Here is a 20,565-nt window from a genome sequence, read left to right as displayed (position 1 = left end):
CCCAGTCCTGGGGGATGGAGGTTCCCTGGTGTCTGCTGGGACCTGTCACACCCCAACCCCTCTGTGTCACACCCACCACCGTCTCGGCCACCCAACCTCCTGCTGATCAGTGTCACTTGGAAGCAGGAAAGCCCAGAGGGCGAGTTTCAGAGCAGGCCCCGGGATGGGTGACGTGCATCCACTGCTTGTGAGGTCCTTCCTCGCCTCCCAGGCGACAGCAGCCCCTCTCAGCCTTCTGGGTCACCACGGGGCAGTGTGGCCTGCTCACCCTCCTCGTTATGGGGCCTCATGTGACCCTCGGAGTCGCAGACCCTTCTCCTCACACTTTAGAGAGTGGCTGTGAGGAGTGGCCAGAATGGCAGCAGATGCCTGTTTCTCAGGGAAGGTCATCGCCAAGCGGACAGTGGACTATGAGGAAGTGCACTGGCTCAACTTCACAGTGAGGGCCTCCGACAATGGGTCCCCGCCCCGGGCAGCTGAGATTCCCGTCTACCTGGAGATTGTGGACGTCAATGACAACAACCCCATCTTTGACCAGCCCTCCTACCAGGTCGGTGGCCAGGCCATCAGGCTGGGCCTGGGCCTGTTCCTGGGGGTCCTTGTGCACCTTCCACTCCCACCTCGCTGGCTCCTAAGGTCCCCAGGGTGCTCAGCACATAAGACACTGGGTGCCCTGGGTGCCCTGCACCGGTGAGTCCCCGGCAGGACGTGGGCTCTGGGCCGACCGCGGTCTGCTGTCCCCAGGAGGCCGTCTTGGAGGATGTGCCTGTGGGCACCGTCATCCTGACCGTCACTGCCACCGACGCCGACTCGGGCAGCTTTGCCCTCATCGAGTACAGCCTGGGGGACGGCGAGGGCACGTTTGCCATCAACCCCTCCACGGTGAGCGAGCGCAGGCCCCGCGTCCGAGGCTGAGAACCCCCGGGGGACTGCAGGCATCCCCCTGTGGCCGAGCACGGCCCCTGGACAGCTGTGACCTCAGAGGCGCTTTAGCCAAGTCAGCAAACTCTTCCTCGAGTGCCAGACATCCTGTCGGCTGGCCTCTCTGTCCAGCAGATGTGGAAGGAAGTGGCCCAGGTCTGTAGGAACCGACCCTTCACGGGTCGAGGACTTCTGAGATGTGTCCCCACCAGAAAAAGAGACCTGAAAGTCCACGGGACTGCCTTTTGAGACTCTCCAAAGACAGGCCTGGGAGAGTGGTCACTGTTGAGCGCCTACTGTGTGCATAGCCCTATACTCAGTGCGGAGGTAGGGGAGAAAACCCAAAGGGTAGACCCCCCGTGTTCCCGTGAGTCTTGGACCTGTGGGGGAGCAGAAACTCAGGAGAAATGGTGGGTGGTGGATTCACACGTGGCACATTGAGTCAGAAGCTGCCCTTGTCGGAATGGGGAGGGAGCCCTGTGGCCCGGGAATGATCAGCAGGCCCCTCCCCACAGCCTGTGCCTCCCACCTGCTGCGTTTCCCTAGGGCTTACTCGTGCCCGGGGTGGACGGTCAGATTGGGCTCTGGCCTGACACTAAAAACAGTGACTGTTTTGGAATACCTACTCCACGCCAGGACCTGGTCAGGCAGTTGGCTGTAGCCTGGGCGGGTCGTTTAATCTCAGGTGGATTGGGGTAGTAAGGGCAAAAAGTGCCACTAGAATGGGACTTCCCAGGAGGCAGAGTCCAAAACAGCCTCTGGCCATAGTAGGTGCTCGGTCAATCTGTTAGATGGATGAAGGGCCTGAAGCCACCCTCCCCCTGCTAGGGTGACATCTATGTGCTGTCCCCTCTGGACCGGGAGAAGAAGGACCACTATATCCTGACTGCCTTGGCCAAAGACAACCCTGGGGATGTGGCCAGCAACCGTCGAGAAAATTCCGTGCAGGTGAGGGGACCCACCGAAGCCAGGTTCGCCAGGGGCTGGGATGGTGGAGGCAGCAAGAAAAGCCTGAGAGGGTGACAGCTGCAGATGGAAACAACTGCCCCCTCAGGGACATGGGGACAGGAAGGAGAAGGCAAGGGGTCAGCTAGGTGGGTGACGATGACCACGGCCTAAGACGACGGGGACTCTAAGAGAAATCCCCAGGCCAGACTGCTGCTGAGGTTGCTAAACACGCCCCAGAGTGGCCTACGGTCCCACGTGGCCTGGTGTCTCCACAGTGTCCCATTGAAAGGTACACCATCCAGCCACCAAAGATAATCATAAAGTCGTCACCTTTACAAATGACTCTTAAATGACTCCTTTAAGAGAGCTTTATCAAGTGACTGACAAGAGGAATGACTTGTTTAATGAGGAATCAAATTCACAACCCCCACTGGACATAGTGGCAAGTACCTGTCGTCCCAGCACTGGGGAGGCTGAGGCAGGAGGATCACTTGAGCACAGGAGTTTGAGGCCAGCCTAGTGAGAACTTGTCTCAAAATAATAATAATAACAATAATAACCCTGTTCCCATTCTAGTTCTGGGGTCCTCACAGTGGCTCTCAGGCCAGTGTCTCACCTCTTGAGTGGCCTCTCCCCTTTTGTACCCAAAGTCTCCAGCCATGAGCCTTTGCTTTCTCTTTACCCTGTTTTGCTTTCTAAAGACCTTTTTGGTTTTTGTTTTTTTTTTTTTTTTTTTTCGGTACTAGGGATAGAACCCAGGGGTGCTCTACCACTGAGCTACACCACCAGCCCATTTTAATTTGAGAAAAGGTTTCAGTAAGTTGCCCAGGCTGGCCTTGAACTTGTGATCCTCCTGCCTCAGCCTCCTGAATGGCTGGTATTACAAGCTTGTGCTGCTGAGCCTGCTGCAGGCCTGTCTTTCTGTACTTGATCTTCTGCTTCTCCCTCTCGCTAGCCCTAGTTATGCAAAGGAAACTCTCCAAAAGGGGTGGAGAGGTGAGATGCTGGATGAGCCAAGACAAATTCTTTCTTGCAGGTTGAGGGACAGAGCTGGGAGCACACACACAGAGCTGGATCTTGTCCCTGTCACACACACATGTACCACGTAGAGAAAAGCACAAACTTTAGAGGAGACCAAGGTCTCGCTAGCTGAGACGCCACACTTGTCCACAAACCTGAATCTTAGTGGTCAGATCTGCAAAGGAGGCAGCAGAGGTGGCCATGAGGTGGTTGGAAAGGGCTTTGTGCACTGAAGGCTGATCTTCCAAATCCCTGTCCTGCAGGGCTCTGATGCCAGTGCAGCTGGGCAGCGTCCGGGCCCTGGGGAAGAGGGGCCTGCTATGTCTGAGGGACCTGCCCTGGGCTGTGGGGTCTGCAGGGGAAGCCAAGAGCAGATGCAAATCCCAGTCAAGGGGGGCCCCAGGGGCCAGGCACAGTGGTACACACCTGGGACTCCAGCAGCTCAGGAGGCTGAGGCAGAAAGATCACAAGTTCAAAGCCAGCCGTAGCAACTTAGCAGGGCACTAAGCAACCCAGTGAGACCCTGTCTCTAAATAAAACATAAAAAGGGCTGGGGATGGGGCTCAGTGGTTCAGCACCCTTGAGTTCAATCCCCAGTACAAAGAAAAGAAAAAGGCCCTAGGGAATGGAGGAAGCCCACAATCAGGTCCCGAGAACAGAGCCAGACTTGCAGGCGCCTGTGGGGAGTAGCAAGGGACCAGGTAGGAGGGGCAGGTGAGGGGTTCCTTCTCCAGGGCCCACGACAGACTGTTCTGGTTGCCAAGGGCTCCCGCGAGCCAGGCGCTGCACCGGCATCCAGCAGACGGCAGTGTGGGCCTCGCTGGGACCCAGGAGAGAAACTGTCGTCCCCAGCGTACAGCAGGGCAAACTAAGGCTCGGGGTTCAGTACATTGTCCAGATGTGAACAGAAGTCGGTGCCTCCCTTCCTCACCTGCCTGATTCCTGGGTGACTAGGTCCCCCAAGGCAGCCCAGGATGCTCCTGACCCTTGGCCTTGACCCCCCCAGGTGATGATCCAAGTGCTGGACGTGAACGACTGCCGGCCACGCTTCTCCAAGCCCCAGTTCAGCACCAGTGTGTATGAGAACGAGCCAGCAGGCACCTCGGTCATCACCATGATGGCCACCGACCAGGACGAGGGCTCCAACGGGCAGCTGGCCTACTCGCTTGAGGGCCCTGGCATGGGTACGGAGCCCGCCCTGGGCGCCTGTGATGAATCGTGGGGTGGGAGGGGCCGGCCAGGAGGAGGGGGAGGACAGGAAGGCCCATGGCCAGTCACACCCCTGCTCTCCTGCCTTGTCTGCCAGAGGCCTTCCATGTGGACGTGGACTCGGGCCTGGTGACCACACAGCGGCCTCTGCAGTCCTACGAGAGGTTCAACCTGACTGTGGTGGCCACAGATGGGGGGCAGCCCCCACTCTGGGGCACCACCATGCTCCTGGTGGAGGTCATCGACGTCAATGATAACCGCCCCGTCTTCGTGCGCCCACCCAACGGCACCATCCTGCACATCAGAGAGGTACCCCTGGCCTCCCGCACCCAGCCGGCTTGCTCCTCTTGCCGTCAGGGCCCGGGCAGTGGAAGGGCCCTCACTGTTGGGGTGGGGGAGCAGGCCAGGCGAGAGCAGGCTTGCCCGGCCACAGGACGTAGCACTAAACAACCGCCAGTCAGGTCAGTCGTGTGGCTGTGCCAGCACGAGATCTTGGGGTCAAGTGGAATTCTGTTGTGTACCAGCCAAAGCACCTTGAGCAAGTGGCTTCTCTGAATCTTTTGGATCTGCAAATGGGACTAATGATAGCAAATGCCCCGTTCTTGCTCCGGTGTCTATGAAGGATAGTCCCCCCTGCTGCCCAGTTCCCCGATCTTAAAATAAATGCACACGCCCCTTCCGTCCGGCTGGTCTCCTGCTGATACCGAGTGCAGGCAGCCTGGGGTTGGCGCTGAGCACCCAAATAAGGCACAGGGGAGACGGCGGAGGTTCTAGAATCTCTTGGTCTAAATGAGCCTTCCTTCATCTCTGTTCCTCCTGCCAACTTCGAAGCACCCAGGCCCAAAGCACACTAGTCGGGTGGGTACAGCTGGTGGGTACAGCTGGTGTCTTTGACTTGCTCTCTGCTCCCCAAACTTCAAGTCTCCACATCTCAAAGTCAGTGCTAAGACCATGCTGTTGCCGTCTCCTCTTTGAGCTTCCCCAGAAGAAAATATTCCCAGCGATGAGTTCTAGGAAACTGTGCTGTCACCTTGTGATTTGCTTTTACATCGTCTCTGGCATCACATCTGCAGTGATTGCTTTGCCCACTGGGGAGCTCAAAGTCATCGCCCACCTCACCGCCGCTACAGAGGCTGGGCACACTTCACCACGGCTCCCTCTTCCTGCTAATTTTTTTCTTTCTTTTTTGGTGGGGGGCACTAGGGGTTGAACCAGGCCCACTCTACACTGAGCTACCTCTCCAGCCCTTTTCAATTTTTTTGAGACGGGGTCTCACCAAGTTGCTCAGGCTGGTCTCAAACTTGAGATCCTCCTGCCTCAGCCTCCCAAGTAGCTGGGATTGCAGGTATGCACCACCACACCCAGACCAGCTTTTATAACCTAAAATTTTTAACTTGTTCAATCTTATATATTATTGTCAGCTGCTTCAAGTGTGTGTGGGTGTGTGTGTGTGTGTGTGTGTGTGTAATAATTCAGGATATAAATTAATAATCTATTATTTTCCACACTAAAGACCCTATTTACTAAGTTGTTCCCTTCGAGGGCTGTGTATTTGGGAAGACTTACGTCCCCTGAATAGCCTGAATGACCGGCATTTATAAAGTAATCATCTGTTGGTCACCCCACTTTTTATTAATTAGATGTAACTGCCACTTGGAACTTCTGATCGTCATGACTGAGATCAACAATGAAACCTTACCGAGTTGAGAATTCTTCCATTAAAAGCGAGGAGATAACGCTCTTTTTCTCTGGCCGTGGGCAGCCTTCCCGTGGGTCACTGTGTGCTTTCAGTTAGGTTCTTGCTAAGCTAGACCTACCTCAAGGAAATCTACCTCAACGAAATCCAGGTTCCACAGTGAATCGGCAGCAGGCTCCAGCCAGGTGGCCGATCTCTAGCTGCCATGTCACCCCGTCTGCATGTCCTCCATTTCCAGGAAACCCACTGGATGGATGCTGCTTCTCGGGGACACCCAGAGTTCCTGTGATTAGGGTAGCACAGAGAGCAGGAGAGACGAGGGACACAGAGTGGCCATGGCCAAAGCCTTTGGATTCCCCTAAACCTTGGCAGGCAGTGGGCTGGCGGGGGATGGGAACTCCTAGACAGTGGTCACCTCAAAAAGCTTGGAACAGCTGGGTCTCAGGCTAGACCTAGGGTACAGTGGCCTCGGCTTGGGGAGATGGCAGAGAAATAACTGTCGGATGCTTAGAATCCAAGAGATCCCAGCCACCAGGCATGCCCCAAGGACGCTGGGAGGTGGCAACGACCTTTGGCTGTGGCAGGATCAGAGCAGAGCTCTGAGGGGGCTGGGAGCTGGGGTTCTCGTATCTAGGCGCCCCCCTCCTCCCGTGCCCCGCAGGAGATCCCGCTGCACTCCAACGTGTACGAGGTGTACGCCACGGACAAGGACGAGGGCCTCAACGGGGCGGTGCGCTACAGCTTCCTGAAGACCGCGGGCAACCGCGACTGGGAGTTCTTCTCCATCGACCCGGTCAGTGGCCTCATCCAGACAGCCCAGCGCCTGGACCGTGAGAAGCAGGCGGTGTACAGTGTAAGACGCCAGGGCCCCGGCAGACTTTCCGGCTGCAGTGACTTGGGGGGACCTGTCTGGGGACAGCACCCGGGAGTCCTAAGCCACTCTCTTCCGCCAGCCTTCCCCTCTGACTGTGCTCCTCTGCCCCCAGCTCATCTTGGTGGCCAGCGACCTGGGCCAGCCGGTGCCATATGAGACCATGCAGCCACTGCAAGTGGCCCTGGAGGACATTGATGACAACGAACCCCTCTTCGTGAGGCCTCCAGTGAGCTTGCCTGTCCCTCATGGCAGTCGCACACACACTCCCCTGTGCACACTGACACACATTTGGCTACACACAGAAAATGTCTGTCTGCACGCTTTTGATAAAGGAACGGCTCTGCCCTGAGCGGCTGTGTTGCTGTATTGAGCTATTACACTTCAAGGCACGAGCCAGAGGTCCAAAGTGGACAAAGAGCCAGGCATGGTGCAGCACGCCTGTATTCCCAGAGACTTGGGAGGCTGGGGCAGGAGGATAACAACTTAGAGGCCAACCTCAGCAACTTAGCAAGACCCTGTCTCAAAGTTAAAAATGAAAAAAGGCTGGGGAGGTAGCGTTTTGCCTGGAGTGTTCCATTCCCAGAAAACAGGTCAGGCAAACGCGCCTGATCCTGGAGCTGATATCGTGTGTGTGCATGCCCCGGCGTGAGCAGGAAGTGTGAAAATCAGCTCTGACTGAGAGCAGGGACCCAGGCTGAGGGCCCTGGTGTGGACTCCATGACGTGCACATGGAGATGAGGTGTCCCTGGAGCCTGTGTGAGTGCCCAGGAGTGTGTGCCTGCCCCCAGATTCACTCACTCAGGTGCCAGGGACGCTTCAGAGAACACGCCCTACCCAGCACTGTCCTCACAGAGGGTGCCACTGGATGGCTCCCCGAGAGCAGGGCTCCTTCACCACAGTGCCACTCATCCCGTGAGGCCTGGGCCGCGTGATCCCTCAGTGCCCAGTCACTGCCCAGGGCCCTCTGGCTGGCGCTGGAAGGTCCCCTTTGGCTCCTGTGATGACGTCCTCCTCCCTCTGCAGAAAGGCCGCCCCCAGTACCAGCTGCTGACGGTGCCTGAGCACTCGCCCCGTGGCACCCTCGTGGGCAACGTGACAGGCGCCGTGGACGCAGACGAGGGTCCCAACGCTGTCGTGTACTACTTCATAGCAGGTGGGGCCTGACCAGCCAGTGCCGCCGCCCCTGGGGCTGGAGATGACCCCAAAGTGCCCTCGCACCCTCACCCTGGCCATGTCGCACCCTCAGCTGGCAACGAGGAGAAGAACTTCCGTCTGCAGCCCGACGGGCGCCTGCTGGTGCTGCGGGACCTGGACCGCGAGCGCGAGGCTGTCTTCTCCTTTATCGTCAAGGCCTCCAGCAACCGCAGCTGGACGCCTCCCCGCGGAGCCTCCCCGGCCCTCGACCTGGTGGCCGACCTCTCCCTGCAGGAGGTGCGCGTGGTGCTGGAGGACATCGACGACCAGCCGCCGCGTTTCACCAAGGCTGAGTACACTGCAGGTGCAGGGGCCGGAGCCGGGGCCCGAGGTCGCCGGTGGCCCCTCCCTGACACTCACGCCGCCTGCTGGTCCTTACAGGGGTGGCCACGGATGCCAAGGTGGGCTCCGAGCTGATCCAGGTGCTGGCCCTGGACGCGGACATCGGCAACAACAGCCTCGTCTTCTACGGCATCCTGGCCATCCACTACTTCCGGGCCCTCGCCAACGACTCGGAGGACGTGGGTCAGGTCTTCACCATGGGTAGGGGCCTGGGTGCTCGTGGGTGGCCCTCCAGCCACGACCTCTCGGTCACTGCATGGACTGGAGTCTGGGGAAATGGGGCCCGTGAGACCACCCGAGGACACGGGCAGCCCCGGCCGGTCATGTCAGCCCTTCTGTCCCCTAATCCACACACCTGTTCACCTCTGCGTCTGCCCACCTGCTCGCTCTTGCTGCTTGTCCCGCCCATCATTCACTCATCCATTCTTGCATCCATCTGTCCGTCCTCTTCCCATTCCTGTGACCTGCCTCCTGCTTTCCATTGGTGCATCTGAAACGCACGTGTCGGGGCGCGGGCCAGGTACTGGGGAGATGGAAGTCGGAGGCCACACTTGGGAATATGCGTGTTTTCTTGTGCATTTGCCTGTGGACGGCGGAGACTCTGGGGCGGGTTTGGAAGGCACCCCCAGGGGTGGGCCCATTTCCTTCCCCCATCTTGGCAGACTCATCTGGATGCCATACCTGGATGCCAGGAAAATTCCTTGGCCTGGCCTCCCAGAATTGGTAGATCATCTTCTAGTGCCTCTTCCTGGCTCTGCAGTCCCCTACTGTCCTTGAGGGCCCTGGGACCAGCCAGGCTGAGCTGCTTACCATCCCCTGAGCCAACCTTCGGTCTACCCTGGGCCTTTGAGCCGTTTCCTGGAACGCCTCCTGACCCATGTCTGCCCTCAGCTGTGCCTCCCCACCACCCTCCAAGGTCTAGTTCACACGCCACCTCCTCCAGTTACATGAGGTGGCCACAGCACCTCAGCAAGGATCGTCAAAGTCACATACGTGTTATTTTGGGGCCCGCACAGGCGGCAGGTGTCTTGAACTTTTTTTTTCCTTTTTGGTGCCTGGTTTGAACCCAAGGACACTGAACCCCTGAGCCACATCCCCAGCTTTTTTTTTTTTGTTGTTTTATTTGCTCATGGCCTCACTAAGTTGCTGAGGCTGGTTTTGAACTCTCCAACCTCCTGCCTCAGCCTCCCAAGCCACTGGAATCACAGGCATGCGCACCGCACCCTGACAGCAGATGTTTTAGTCTGTAGAGAATTTCAATAAAAACTTGGGGAATAGTTGAGAATAAAAGGATCTCACATTGAGAGCGGAAATGCCCAGTTTCTCTAGAAACAGTGCCCACCCCATGACCTCTTCAGCAGAGCCAAGGGCCCTTCAGCTGGGCATTGCTCACTGCCCAGCTGAGCCCTCGAGCTGCCTCCCTGGGCGTCTCCAGGCTCTTGACCCTTCCTAGGGGGCTCGGGAGCACTGGGTGGCCCCTGAGCCGTGCCGCCCCCCGGCTTTCCACAGGGAGCGTGGACGGCATCCTGCGCACCTTCGACCTCTTCATGGCCTACAGCCCGGGCTACTTTGTGGTGGACATTGTGGCCCGAGACCTGGCAGGTCACAATGACACGGCCATCATCGGCATCTACATCCTGAGGGACGACCAGCGCGTCAAGATCGTCATTAATGAGATCCCCGACCGCGTGCGCGGATTCGAGGAGGAGTTCATCCGCCTGCTCGCCAACATCACTGGAGCCATCGTCAACACCGACGATGTGCAGGTGGCTCATGGGACCCACCTTGGGGCTGGGGACAGGTCACAAGGACCGGGGCATTGTGGCCAGGTCAGGAGCCCGAGAAGGGCTGCGTGTGCTGCCCAAGTCGTTTCCCAGCGTGACTGGGAGGCTCGGGAGTTCTCCTGGGTCTCTGTACCTGCCGCCTTACCTGCTCCCCCCCCCCCCCCCCCCCCCCCCCCGGCTAATACGTGGCACCTGCCCCGTGCGGTGGGCTGGTTGGCACCGAGCTTGGTCCTCAGGGAGCACTCTAGTGACAGGTCCACTGTAAGGTAGGGCAGGGAAGTCTCCTGCAAGAAGCCTGCCTATCCCCTCCCTGGTCCTGCCAGGGTCCCCCCAGCAATGCTCCTTCTCCCCCAGTTTCACGTGGACAAGAAAGGCCGCGTCAACTTCGCGCAAACAGAGCTGCTTATCCACGTGGTGAACCGTGATACCAACCGCATCCTGGACGTGGACCGGTGGGTGGGGCCCGGGGAGGGGACTGGGAGGGGACTCATTGAAACACAGACACCTGACTGCTGTGTGGGCTCTCCCCCAGGCATGGGCAGGGCTAGGAAAAAGGACTCAGCTTGGGGGGTGCGCAGAGCTCCCTTCCGAGCCTGGTGGGAGCCTCTGCCTATGGTGAAGACCCAACAGAACCCCTAGGAAGTCCCAGGGGCCCTGTGAGAACCCCGGCTCCAAGCCAGGGGGCTTCTGTCCTGCAAGGCTTCAGTGCACACAGGGCGATCATCTTCCGGGGGCTCAGGCAGAGCGGAGGAGACGGCGGGTGGGGAGGGGGGTAAGGTCTTGGAGGTGGCTGAGGTGGGACTAAGGCCCCTGACCCTGGTCCAGGGTGATCCAGATGATTGATGAGAACAAGGAACAGCTTCGGAATCTCTTCCGGAATTACAACGTCCTGGACGTGCAGCCTGCCATCTCTGTCCGGCTGCCCGATGACATGTCTGCCCTGCAGGTACCCCACGGGCCCCCGTCCTTCCCGGGGCCAGCTCTGCCCCGGAGCCCACGGCTCAGGCCTGGCCTGTTCTCCCCCACAGATGGCGATCATCGTCCTGGCCATCCTCCTCTTCCTGGCCGCCATGCTCTTCATCCTCATGAACTGGTACTACAGGACCGTGTGAGTGTCCCTGCGCCTGGCGGCAGGCGGGGCTGTGGGTTCCAGGTGAGTTCAGCCTCCCTCATGGGCACTTCTTCCTGCTTCTCTCCAGACACAAGAGGAAGCTCAAGGCCATTGTGGCTGGCTCTGCAGGTGAGTAGGGCCAGGAGAGGACCTCTGGGTGTCCAGATTGCCCAGCCGCAGCTGGTGGGCTGCCCACCTCCCCTCCAAGCCCCAACCCTTCTCCCTGCAGGGAACCGTGGCTTCATCGACATCATGGACATGCCCAACACCAACAAGTACTCCTTCGATGGGTGAGTCGACCAGCCAGGCCCTCTGAGCCTGCTGGGAACCAGGAAGGGAACCTAGTCCCTGCAGCCTCCCAAGTGCTGGCTGAAACCTGGGCTGTGGGCGCCCCCTGGTGGGCTGGTCACCGCTGTCTCTCCACCCTCAACTGCATGGCTGGGTTTGGATTCCTGTCCCATGGCCCCTGCCCCACCCCACCCTGCATAGGATATAGGGGCATAGACTTTGGGAACTGGGTAAAGAGTGAGTTCTCCCCACCAAAGCTGACTGGGACAGATGTCAGTCTGGCTCAAGCAGGATCCTAGGGTGGGAGGAACACCCACAGGTGCAGGGGCCGCCGTGAAGGCATGGCATTCATAAGATACCAGGGAGATGGGCAGGTTCGTCTGGGAGGGCACCTGTCTAGCGCGCTCTCCTTGCTTGACCCCCCTCCGCTCCCCAAATGCAGAGCCAACCCCGTGTGGCTAGACCCCTTCTGCCGGAACCTGGAGCTGGCCGCCCAGGCCGAGCACGAGGATGACCTGCCCGAGAACCTGAGCGAGATCGCCGACCTGTGGAACAGCCCCACCCGCACCCACGTGAGCCAGGACGGGGGTGGCTGGCAGTGTGGAGAGGCCGGGTGGAGAGGGCAGCGGCTTCACCTCTCTGCCTGGGTGGCGTCTCCCTCTAGGGAACATTTGGGCGCGAGCCAGCAGCCGTCAAGCCCGACGATGACCGGTACCTGCGGGCAGCCATCCAGGAGTATGACAACATTGCCAAGCTGGGCCAGATCATTCGTGAGGGACCCATCAAGGTGAGCCCTCCCTGCACCCAGAGCCCCGGCTGAACCTGGACCTCATTCCAGAGGAAAGACGGAAAGCCTCAGATCTGCCTGCCCCGGCCTCCACGGGGCCGGAACACCAGAAGGCCTAGGCACGGGGCCAGTGCAGAGCTGCCCTGGCCTGCAGTGGCCTTGAGCATGTCCCATGCGGCTTCTGGCTACTGTCCCCAGGTCCTGCTCCAAATCCTGGGACCCGAATCCTGTGCACCCCAGGCCCCCACAGGGAGTGAGCAGGCGGGGCAGACGTGGAGGGCCTTGGTGGGGGTTGACCCTCTCCCTCCCCCAGGGCTCGCTGCTGAAGGTGGTCCTGGAGGATTACCTGCGGCTCAAAAAGCTCTTTGCACAGCGGATGGTGCAAAAAGCCTCCTCCTGCCACTCCTCCACCTCCGAGGTAGCTGGGTGGTAGGTGGGAGGGCAGGGAGCTGTGTGCCGTGCCCCACTCCTGGGGGTGCTCTCTCCTGCTACCTCGACGTCTCTGGAGCTCATCAGGGTGTGGGTCTAGTGGAAGTCAGCAAGGGGACTTCTACCTTCCGGGCTCTGGTGGGGGGGTCTTTCCCAGGGATGGTTGTGCTCAGAGGCAGTGAACCCCAAGACACCCTGGAGGGGGTAATGTCACTTTAAGAAACTGGTCATCAGGGTCAGTAGGGCCCCGTGGACCTGAAGTGACTGTCAGTATTTACGAATTCAGACTAGAGCTAACCACAGTTTTCCAGCCGAGTGCACGCTGCCCCTTCAATAACCTGACCACCGTCCCCTCCCACTTCTGTGAACACGTGCAACCTGGTCACTATCAGAGCTGGGCACGCAGGAACCAGCCTGATAAGAAGCCCAGACACCACACCGTGTCACAGGACGTTTAAAGTGAGGACAGGCATCTGAAGGTTTCCTCAAGGAGCCCATGTCCCCGAGGATGTGCCGAAGCATTTTAAACGATCACGGTGCCCTGTGCACGCACCCAGTCTGGAGGGTGGTGGGAGGCCAAAGGCCAGCTGGGAGGCCCTGTGTGAGGCAGGGAGGGGCCTGGATGGCAGCCTCTGGGGCTGGCTTCTCCTGCCTCTTGCATGGCCCTGAGCTGTGGGAGCTGAGCCACTGGGGATCTGGCCTCTTGCAGCTCATCCAGACGGAGCTGGAGGAGGAGCCTGGGGACCGCAGCCCGGGCCAGGGCAGCCTGCGCTTCCGCCACAAGCCACCGGTGGAGCTCAAGGGGCCCGACGGGATCCATGTGGTGCACGGCAGCACAGGCACACTGCTGGCCACCGACCTCAACAGCCTGCCAGAGGACGACCAGAAGGGCCTGGGCCGCTCGCTGGAGACGCTGACCGCCGCAGAGGCCACTGCCTTTGAGCGCAACGCCCGCACGGAATCCGCCAAATCCACACCCCTGCACAAGCTTCGAGACGTGATCATGGAGAGTCCCCTGGAGATCACGGAGCTGTGACCCACTCGGAAGACTTGCGGGTGTGAGCAGCAGCCCCAACCGCTCGCTCCCTCGGGGCAGCAGCCAGCACAAGGCCCATCGGGGGCCAGCACCACGTGGGCAGCCTCGGCTGGCCTCACAGCACTCAGATTCCACTCTGGCCAGACACTCATCCAGCATCTGATCTCTATCTTCATAAAATTTGTTATTTTTTTAAGAAAACCAATCAAAAATGCTAAGTATCTAAGGACAAGGTCAGGAGGGCTGCTGGGGCCCCCAGGAGTCTGGGGCCAGCTCAGCTGAGGCCACTGGGGCTCCTTTTCTGCTCTGCCCTGGCCGTGTGCCAGGCTGCCACAGCAAGAGTCCAGCCACAGGACAGAGACCCAGAGCCGCAGCCCTGCTGGCCTGCCACGACTTCAAGTCCCACTGACTGCTGACCGTATAGATCCGACAGACAAGAAGGTCAAGTTCAATAAGCATTCTCTCCATCTCACTCGCTTCCCAAATGTGCCCAGCATATAAAGAGAAGTGACTGACATTCCCTCGGGTTCTGAATGTGGAGTGTGTGTGTGCTCCTTTTTTAAATTAAGTTATTCCCTCAGTATTTTTCCCCTTGGTTTTGTTGAACTGGAACTCACTGAAAAGTTTTTGGAATGGTCTGTTTAAAGGACTGGCAATACACTGGCTCTGGTAACCTCCCTGTGTGTGGCCTGAGATGGGGGTCAGGGGTGAAGGGCAGGCCTGGGCTTCAAGTGCTCCCCGACCCACTGCTGGCCCTGCGACTTGGGGGGACCAAGTGCCTTTATTTTAATTTGAACCCACTTTGCTTTCTTTTCCTGGCCAAGGGTGCTGAAGGGACCAGGGGCGTGGAGCTCAGCAGAGACCAAACTCCTCTAGCGAGGTATCACACACTCAAGCCCAGATCTGGTTAACAGAACTTTATTGTTAAATCACAGAAATTTTAGTGCAAAACAAATGAAAACCACTAAGTTCATTTCATAGCATCTGCTCTGCTTGTCTCTTGGCAACCAGAAGTAGAACAGCTTTGGTGGCCAAACAGGCAGCAGCCGAGCCCAGACAATAGTACCCACTCCACACCCAGCAGACCCTGCCTGCCACTCTCTACCAAGCAGGGACTTAGGAGCTGTTATCCACATTTATTTGAAAGGGAAAATTAAAAAAAAAAGAAAAAATCCACAGCAGGGGCAGGGGTGGGCAGAGGCATGAAGCAGGACTCCAGCAGACACTGAGCAAGCGGTTGCCACGGTGCACAGAACCTCCAGGTACAGCCAGCAGGTTACATTCAGGTGAAATTTCCCCTCCCAACCCAAACCCACAGAACCCTAAACAAGGTATCCCCAGGAAAAGACAGGAAAGCAAAAACAAGGGTCAACCTGGGGCCACCGCACCCACTGGCCACCAGTAGCGGCTTCCAAGGTCTCTGCACTGCCCCTATAGGAATTATTTAAAACACCCAATTCTTCTGAACTGCCTCTGGCTGCTCTGTACAGCAGGAAAGGGGACAGGAAGTGACCTCAGAAGCACAAACCTACCAGCACCCAAGCCTGTCAGGGCTCAGAACAAGGCCCCTGCTGAGAGGGTGGCTCAAGACCTCAGGCCAGTGTGTCCCCCCAGCAGAGGGGACACTGAAGCAGCTATGTTGGTGGGGAGACACCTCCCCCGTGACAGCAATGCTACAATAAGGGAGACAAATCGGGGTGGTCAAAAGGAGGGTCCTGCTCTTACGACCGACAGGTCTGTGCGTTCGTTACCCCAGACACACAAGGAGGGAAACAGGCTACGGCTTCTCCAAGATGGAATCCTAGTTCCATACGTGACGCTTGCAATGCTCGACAGCCTGGGAGGAAAGAGGAAACAGGGATCAGGTGACAGGCTCAATTCCTGGCCCATTACATCGCACATCACCCAGGATCTGGCATCATGTCCCAGGTCTGGTGGCTCACACCAGATGCCGAGGAGCTCATTCAAAACCAAGGAACACGGGGCCAGTGGAGCTTTGGCGCCTCCTAAGGCCAGAGCCCAGTTCAGCAGACGCAAAACCTTTAGTGCAGTGCAGATGAGCACCGGAGCAGGCAGGGCCCAGGACCACTCCAACTACTGACATCTGGTCCCCAAGAACCTGTGTCACAGCTGCACAAGGGCAAATCCACCTCATCACGAGCCATGGCACACCCCAGCTCAGGTCTCTAACCACGGGCACCTTTACCCCCACCGATGGCAGGGTGATGGTGCACATGGGTGGGGACCTGGACAGGACCGGGTGTGGGCCTCTCCCTGTAGTGACCCACAATAACTCCTCCGGGAAACCGTCAAAAGGAACCCAGAGAGGAGGAAAAAGTTAAAGGAACACAAAGTAACAAGGCCAGAACAAATCCCCACCCAGAACGTGGCATGGGTCACCCAACCGGTGGCTGCCCAGCCAGGATGGTGCCCACAGAGTCCTGGGGCTGCTGGGCAGGGGCTCCATTCAAGAAGACCTCCAGCTGGCCTTGGGTAGGACTCAGGCCAGGCTCCAGGAGGGCAAATGTGCTGGGGTGGGGGGACCCACGCAAGGGTCTGGGCAATGAGTCCCAGAGGCCTGGCAGTTCCCAGAGTGACCCCATGAAGGTCTGACACTATCAGGAGGGGACTGATGACAGCAAGAAAGCAGACATACCAGAGAACACCCAGCACCCTTCACCCCAGAGGACGAGAGGCAGGCGGGCCCGCCTTCGCTGGGCAACTCAGGAGACCCTGACTGCCTCTCTGGGCTGCGGTTTTCGCACTTACAGAAGGCAGGGTAGAGAGCTGACCGCTGAGGTCCCTATCAGAGCAGGACTCCCAAGGGGCCACCCACTGGAAGGCGGTCGGCCGAGCTACTCACATTACACTGGGCTGCCGTCTCCGCGTTCCGGCACCAGTAGCTGGGGCCCCAGACACACCTCTCAGCTCCCAAGAGCAGCTTGCGGGCAGAGGAGCAGGCTCCGATTTTCTACAGGGGAAAAGGGGGGAGAATCGGGAACTGCCCAGCCCACCCCTTCCAAAGTCGAAATTAACAGCTCCAGGAAGCAGCTGGAAGGGGACACGCTCTCAGACCCGTGAAGAGGGCAACGATGGCGCTAGAGGCCCCCCTGCACTCCCGCTCCCCCGGCTCCCCCGATGGCCAGGCCGCCCAGCGAGGCTTACCGAGCACACAAAGGACGGGTCTATCACCTCCAGGAGGACCTCGACCAGCACGGGCTCATACTCGGTCACAAACTCGTCACACTGCCAAGTAAGAAGGGGACACAGGACCAGGTCTGAGCATGTTTAAGTAGATGGACACGCTCTTCCACCAGTCCCTGTCACTCCTAGGCCGGTGGGCCCTGCGACTCCTCCCTGAGGCCCACCCTCTGCCCTCACTAGCAGACTCCGCCCCTCTGCAGCTCCAGGAAGATCAACAGGTCATCCCTCAGCCCAGCCAACTCCAGGCCGGGGACAGCCACAGTCTGCTTCCTTCCACTTCCAGGGGCACCGCGGGAGCTGCCCCAGCCCCTGCTACCTGCTTCTGGTAGGGCTCAGGCAGGAAGCTGCAGCCCTTCTCGAGCGCGGACAGGATCTCCTGCTTGGTGCTGTTCTTCTCCAGGCTGTGCTCCAAGTAGCCGACCAGCTTCTTGCACACCTCACAGAAGGGACCGTCCTTCAGGGGAGTCACCCGGGCTACACAAGAGAACACAGGGCTTGATGCTGACAGGGTCCTTCCAGACTCAGGAGGGGCCATCCTGTGCCTCGTGTGCCCTGGGCTCACCGGGCAGTGTAGGCGACTTGGGCAGCGCAGGCGACTTGGGCAGCGGGGGCAGCTCAGGCAGTCCGATTCGGCCGATCATCTCGAGCTGGCCCTTGCCAGAGGAGCAGAGACGGAGCTCTCTGCACACCTGCTCAGGGTTCAGCTCCTCCTCAAGCACTGACAAGATGTACCCGCTGTATGTGTCCACCACCTCCTGGCACACGGTCGACACAGACTTGGGCAGCATCGAGCACGCCGTATCCAAAGCATGGACGATTTTTTCCTGGAACACAGAGAATCATGCGAGATTTTCCTGGAACATAGAGAATCATGCGCGGAGGGGAGAGACTCTGAAAACACGAGGACAGCAGCCCACAGGAGGCACTGTCCCTCCCTTGGAAGACCACACAGAATAAGACCAGAGCTGCCCGCAGAACAAGCCGAGAGGGCCCCACAGAGGAAACAGCCTTTGGAGGAGAGGATGTGGCCGTGCACATCCCAGGCTGGTGCCAACCAGTGAGGGGAGCTGGCCATGGCTCAGTGGTAGAGTGCTTGCATGGCACATGCCAGGCCCGGGTTCACCCTTAGGATACTAGGAGTTAAGGGGAAAAAAGTAAGGGGGGCCAGATCCCTCTCCCCCGCTGAATTCTCCCGCTGGAGCATCCTTCCAGGAGGGCCACGCACCATGGTGCTGTTGTTGTTGATCAAGTCGGCCACCTTCTTCACCACGAATTGACACGCCTTGCACAACATGTTAGCATGGGCCAGGATCAGCTCCTCCTGTTGACAAAGAGAGACACACGTTCACGCTGGGACTCAGGCCCTCGCTCCCACTGCCGCTGTTATAAGCTGCAGAGGGCTGCGGGGACCAGGGCAGGTTAGCAGCACACCAAGGGCCCCTGCAAAAGGATGCGTGGCTTCCTCCACATCTGGGGTTCCACGTCCTGCTGCTGCTTACACAGCAGGCGATCCAGCCCTTCCCCCCTCCTCTACTCCCACACCACCCCAAATCCAGGAATGTGTATTTCAGAAGGTAGAAGCAGTCCCCTCCCTCACCCCAAAGAGCTATCTCCCTGCTCTTGTGTCTGGTTCTAATATTTCATCATTCCACATCCCTTTGGGAGACAGATGGCAGCCAGGGAACAGAATGAGAGTCACTGTATCTGACAGCTATTTAGAAATCAAGAGTTGTAACCCCATTTCAGGTTTGCTTTTGACTTTCCCAAACCTCATTAACACCTGCGGTTGTTTTTCTAGAACCTACCTTTAATAAAGTAATAACACTACTGGGTAGAACCTCGTGACAACCCAGGTGCTCTGTCCAGCACAGAGGCACCAGCTCCAAATGTCTACTGAACGCCTCAAGGAAGCTGACGGAACAAGGGACCTGAAGTTGAATTTTGCCTAACTTTGGTTTAAACATTTAAGTGGTCACGTGTTAACAGTCACCGCTGTACTGCTCCTCCGTGCACTCTGGCCGCGAACTTGGTGGGGAGGGTGGGTGAGGGGCTTGGAGCACCTCTGGGAGCAGGAGGCTGAGCTCCCCTTATTCCATCCAACACCTCAACCCTTTCTGTAGCCACACAGAGAAGAAACAGAGGGCACAGGGGCATCATGGCCCTAGAATACTACCTGACCACAGGAAGTGCTGGGTTCAAGTTCACTGTGGGCTCTTGACCCACGTACCAGCAGTGGGCCCAATGAGGCTTCTGCACAAGCCCTGGGAGGGCGGCCTAGACTCGGTACGATGGCTCCAGTGTGGGGAAGGACCCAGGAGGTCCACGTGAAAAGGTCAGGGCTGAGCTGGCACTGACAACCCACAGGATCTGGAAACCACCACCAGGGCCTTGGCCCAGGAACACAGCCCAGGGAGGAGGTGGGACAGCCGGGGGACAGCCATGAGACGCAGAGGAGCCAGGCAGGGAACAGAAAGTGTGTGACACCTAGATGTGACACAGCATGGAGTGGCCGGCTGTGCCGTAGTCCACACACAGTAACAGCAGGTACCTCGAGGGGATCCATCAGTTCCAGGGCAGGGAGGACGTTCTCGGAGGCCACTCTGGCGGGAATCAGGGTCTGCAGAGGCACTTCCTTGACCTCGTCACAGAACCCAACCAGCGCGCAGATCTCCTTGGGTTGCTGAAAGGGCACAGAACCAGCAGTCAGACGGAGCCCACGCCGCCACCTCAGCCCCTCCCCAGACACCGGGGTTGGGGTGCTGAGGAGCACCCCAGCCCCAGGGTCAAGGCTGACCCCACCCACCCTGACTGGCAGGGATTCCAGACTCAACTTCAACTGAGAAGGACTCATGTCCAGGAGCAGAGCACGTGAGCTAACTACCCCTAGGAAGCCATCGTGCGGCTCTAGTCAGGGCCACCATAAGGAACAGAGGCTCCCGCGGCCTTCAGCATCCCCGAGGACTCATTCTCAGCAGAGTTTCTTTATTCCAGGGGGAAACCACAGTGCCCACGAGCTAACAGAAAGCCTAAGCTGGGGAGGAAAGCACACCAGATCTTGCAGGGGCGGGACCATTTAAAACGACATGTTAGAGGGAAAGTTGGCTTTTCTAAAATCCACGTTCTGTGTTCACAACTGCACACAGGACACAGGAGCCCACCCCCACCCCGACGGTGGTGAATCATTTCAAATCACAAGGTCTTCAGACCCAGCCCTCCACACACCATCTGGACACTAGGCAAGAGAAGGAAAGAGTTTGGAGACCCTGACCATTTCACCATGACGACCAAGCCCAAAATAAGAATGCAGACCCCGTGAACTGTGAATCCAATGCAGCCAGCACCAGCCCGGGCCTGTGGGCATCTGCCTACCACCACCACACACAAAACCCGTCAGCCCAGGCTCCAAGCCCAGGCTCCAAGCCCAAGCCTGCTGAGGCCAGAGAGACAGACCGGCAGCTGGTGCTGTTGAAACAGCTCTAGAATGTGGGGCTGGGGGCCTGGGTACAGAATATCCCAGATCCTTTCCCTTTGGCACACCTTAAAAACGGGGAGAAAAATGTCAGAGTGAGGCTGAAGATACAGCAAGTTTTTTTTTTTTTTAAAGGAAAAAAAGGTGCCAAGATGGGGGAGGGGGGCTGCTCTTCTCTCAGGATCAGCTTTGTTCAGACTCAAGGCAGCAGAGGCAGAAATCCAGGCGTCCCAACCCAAGTGCTCTCCCATTA

General features: G+C 58.4%; 2 protein-coding genes across 7 annotated transcripts in view; one reads left to right on the top strand and one right to left on the bottom strand.

The window, feature by feature from the left end:
* Window positions 1-14,316, top strand: part of Cdh23 (cadherin related 23) — a 377,491-nt gene extending 363,175 nt beyond the window's left edge. For 5 of the 6 annotated variants that reach the window (XM_078040863.1, XM_078040853.1, XM_078040871.1 and 2 more), the window contains 20 exons: window positions 381-550; window positions 745-882; window positions 1,750-1,869; window positions 3,896-4,073; window positions 4,196-4,407; window positions 6,456-6,647; window positions 6,781-6,894; window positions 7,692-7,821; window positions 7,915-8,166; window positions 8,244-8,405; window positions 9,714-9,970; window positions 10,343-10,440; window positions 10,814-10,934; window positions 11,017-11,096; window positions 11,188-11,228; window positions 11,329-11,389; window positions 11,830-11,959; window positions 12,052-12,174; window positions 12,488-12,592; window positions 13,313-14,316. In XM_078040863.1, coding sequence (XP_077896989.1) covers window positions 381-550; window positions 745-882; window positions 1,750-1,869; window positions 3,896-4,073; window positions 4,196-4,407; window positions 6,456-6,647; window positions 6,781-6,894; window positions 7,692-7,821; window positions 7,915-8,166; window positions 8,244-8,405; window positions 9,714-9,970; window positions 10,343-10,440; window positions 10,814-10,934; window positions 11,017-11,096; window positions 11,188-11,228; window positions 11,329-11,389; window positions 11,830-11,959; window positions 12,052-12,174; window positions 12,488-12,592; window positions 13,313-13,639 — 3,011 coding nt within the window. In that variant the 3' untranslated portion in view covers window positions 13,640-14,316. The remainder of the gene's footprint in view (window positions 1-380; window positions 551-744; window positions 883-1,749; window positions 1,870-3,895; window positions 4,074-4,195; window positions 4,408-6,455; window positions 6,648-6,780; window positions 6,895-7,691; window positions 7,822-7,914; window positions 8,167-8,243; window positions 8,406-9,713; window positions 9,971-10,342; window positions 10,441-10,813; window positions 10,935-11,016; window positions 11,097-11,187; window positions 11,229-11,328; window positions 11,390-11,829; window positions 11,960-12,051; window positions 12,175-12,487; window positions 12,593-13,312) is intronic. The other variant, XM_078040860.1, reaches the window with a different exon arrangement.
* A 225-nt stretch (window positions 14,317-14,541) lies between these two features.
* The window catches only part of Psap (prosaposin), a 33,657-nt gene continuing 27,633 nt past the window's right edge, over window positions 14,542-20,565 (bottom strand). The window contains exons 8-14 of the mRNA XM_005325937.5: window positions 19,392-19,523; window positions 18,069-18,164; window positions 17,406-17,667; window positions 17,160-17,317; window positions 16,805-16,885; window positions 16,503-16,610; window positions 14,542-15,476 (exon numbers count right to left, since the gene is read on the bottom strand). Of these exons, the coding sequence (XP_005325994.2) occupies window positions 15,441-15,476; window positions 16,503-16,610; window positions 16,805-16,885; window positions 17,160-17,317; window positions 17,406-17,667; window positions 18,069-18,164; window positions 19,392-19,523 (873 nt within the window). The 3' untranslated portion in view covers window positions 14,542-15,440. The remainder of the gene's footprint in view (window positions 15,477-16,502; window positions 16,611-16,804; window positions 16,886-17,159; window positions 17,318-17,405; window positions 17,668-18,068; window positions 18,165-19,391; window positions 19,524-20,565) is intronic.

This window comes from Ictidomys tridecemlineatus, chromosome 1 (assembly GCF_052094955.1).
Source record: "Ictidomys tridecemlineatus isolate mIctTri1 chromosome 1, mIctTri1.hap1, whole genome shotgun sequence".
Classification (NCBI taxonomy): Eukaryota; Metazoa; Chordata; class Mammalia; order Rodentia; family Sciuridae; genus Ictidomys; species Ictidomys tridecemlineatus.
This window is presented reverse-complemented; position numbering and strand designations above follow the sequence as displayed.